The 1,076-nt window shown below is 69.5% G+C and overlaps 1 protein-coding gene across 1 annotated transcript in view; it reads right to left on the reverse strand.

Moving 5' to 3' along the window:
- The window catches only part of LOC103612503, a 12,198-nt gene that overhangs the window by 5,676 nt on the left and 5,446 nt on the right, over nucleotides 1–1,076 (reverse strand). Inside the window, exons 6-7 of the mRNA XM_017729556.1 lie at nucleotides 1,017–1,075; nucleotides 261–630 (exon numbers count right to left, since the gene is read on the reverse strand). Coding sequence (XP_017585045.1) covers nucleotides 261–630; nucleotides 1,017–1,075 — 429 coding nt within the window. The remainder of the gene's footprint in view (nucleotides 1–260; nucleotides 631–1,016; nucleotide 1,076) is intronic.

Here is a 1,076-nt window from a genome sequence, read left to right on the forward strand (position 1 = left end):
GGGACATGGGGCACGCTGGGGACATCGGGGCCGTTGGGGACGCTGGGGTCCGTGGGGCCTTTGAGAGTCCTGGGGGCGTTGGGGCCATGGGGGGTGGCATCGGCCAAGTCCTCAACTCCTGGGCTCCCTGTCCCTTGTCCTGTCCCTTATCCCACCCTGTTGTCCCCATGGTGTCCCCAATGTCCCCACGGTGTCCCCAGTGTCCCCACGGCATCCCCAGTGTCCCCACGATGTCCCCAGTGTCCCCATGGTGTCCCCACAGTGTCCCCATGATGTCCCCATGGTGTCCCCAGTGTCCCCACAGTGTCCCCACGGTGTCCCCAGTGTCCCCATGGTGTCCCCAGTGTCCCTCACCAGGGATGGAGGTGCCAAGGGCGACGAAGACGACGGCGTTGACGGAGTCCTTGAGGCCGAGGGTGCAGCCAAAGTGGGCGGCGAGGTCGCCGATGAGGGCGGTGAGGAGGGCGAGGAGGAGGATGGAGACGCCGAAGGCCGCCCAGCCCCCCAGCAGCGCCGTGGGGGGGACGCAGGCGAACAGAACCTTCCAGAACACGGTCAGGAAATGCATCACGTAATCGAAGCACGACGGCAGCCGCTCCTCGCGGCCCTCGTCATCCTCGTCCTCGTCACCTGCGGGGCACGGCGGGGTCACGGGGGCACCGCGGCCGGGGGGCTCCCAGGGGTGGCCAAAGGGTGCTGGCGCCAGCGAGTGTCCCCAGGGCGGTGGCCAAGGGTTGAGGTCACCAGGGTGGTGGTGGGTGTCACCAGGGTGGTGGTGGGTGACACCAGGGTGGGGGTCCCGGGGTGGCGGCACCAAGGTGGTGGCCAAAGGGTGGACACTGGGGACCCTGAGAGGACCCTGGGGACACCAAGGGGATGCCAAGGACACCCTGGGGACCCTCTGCCACCGGCGCTGACGGTGACCCTGAGGACCCTGGGGATGGTGGGGGGACCCCGTGGCCGCTCAGGGGACACCCCGGGGACCCCTCGGGGACCCCTCGGGGACCCCGCGCCACCTGCGCTGACGGTGATGGCCTCCAGGAACTGCTCGCGCCACGAGTGGGTGCCGATGACGG

Source organism: Corvus brachyrhynchos, unplaced genomic scaffold (genome assembly GCF_000691975.1).
Source record: "Corvus brachyrhynchos isolate BGI_N302 unplaced genomic scaffold, ASM69197v1 scaffold543, whole genome shotgun sequence".
NCBI classification, from domain to species: domain Eukaryota; kingdom Metazoa; phylum Chordata; class Aves; order Passeriformes; family Corvidae; genus Corvus; species Corvus brachyrhynchos.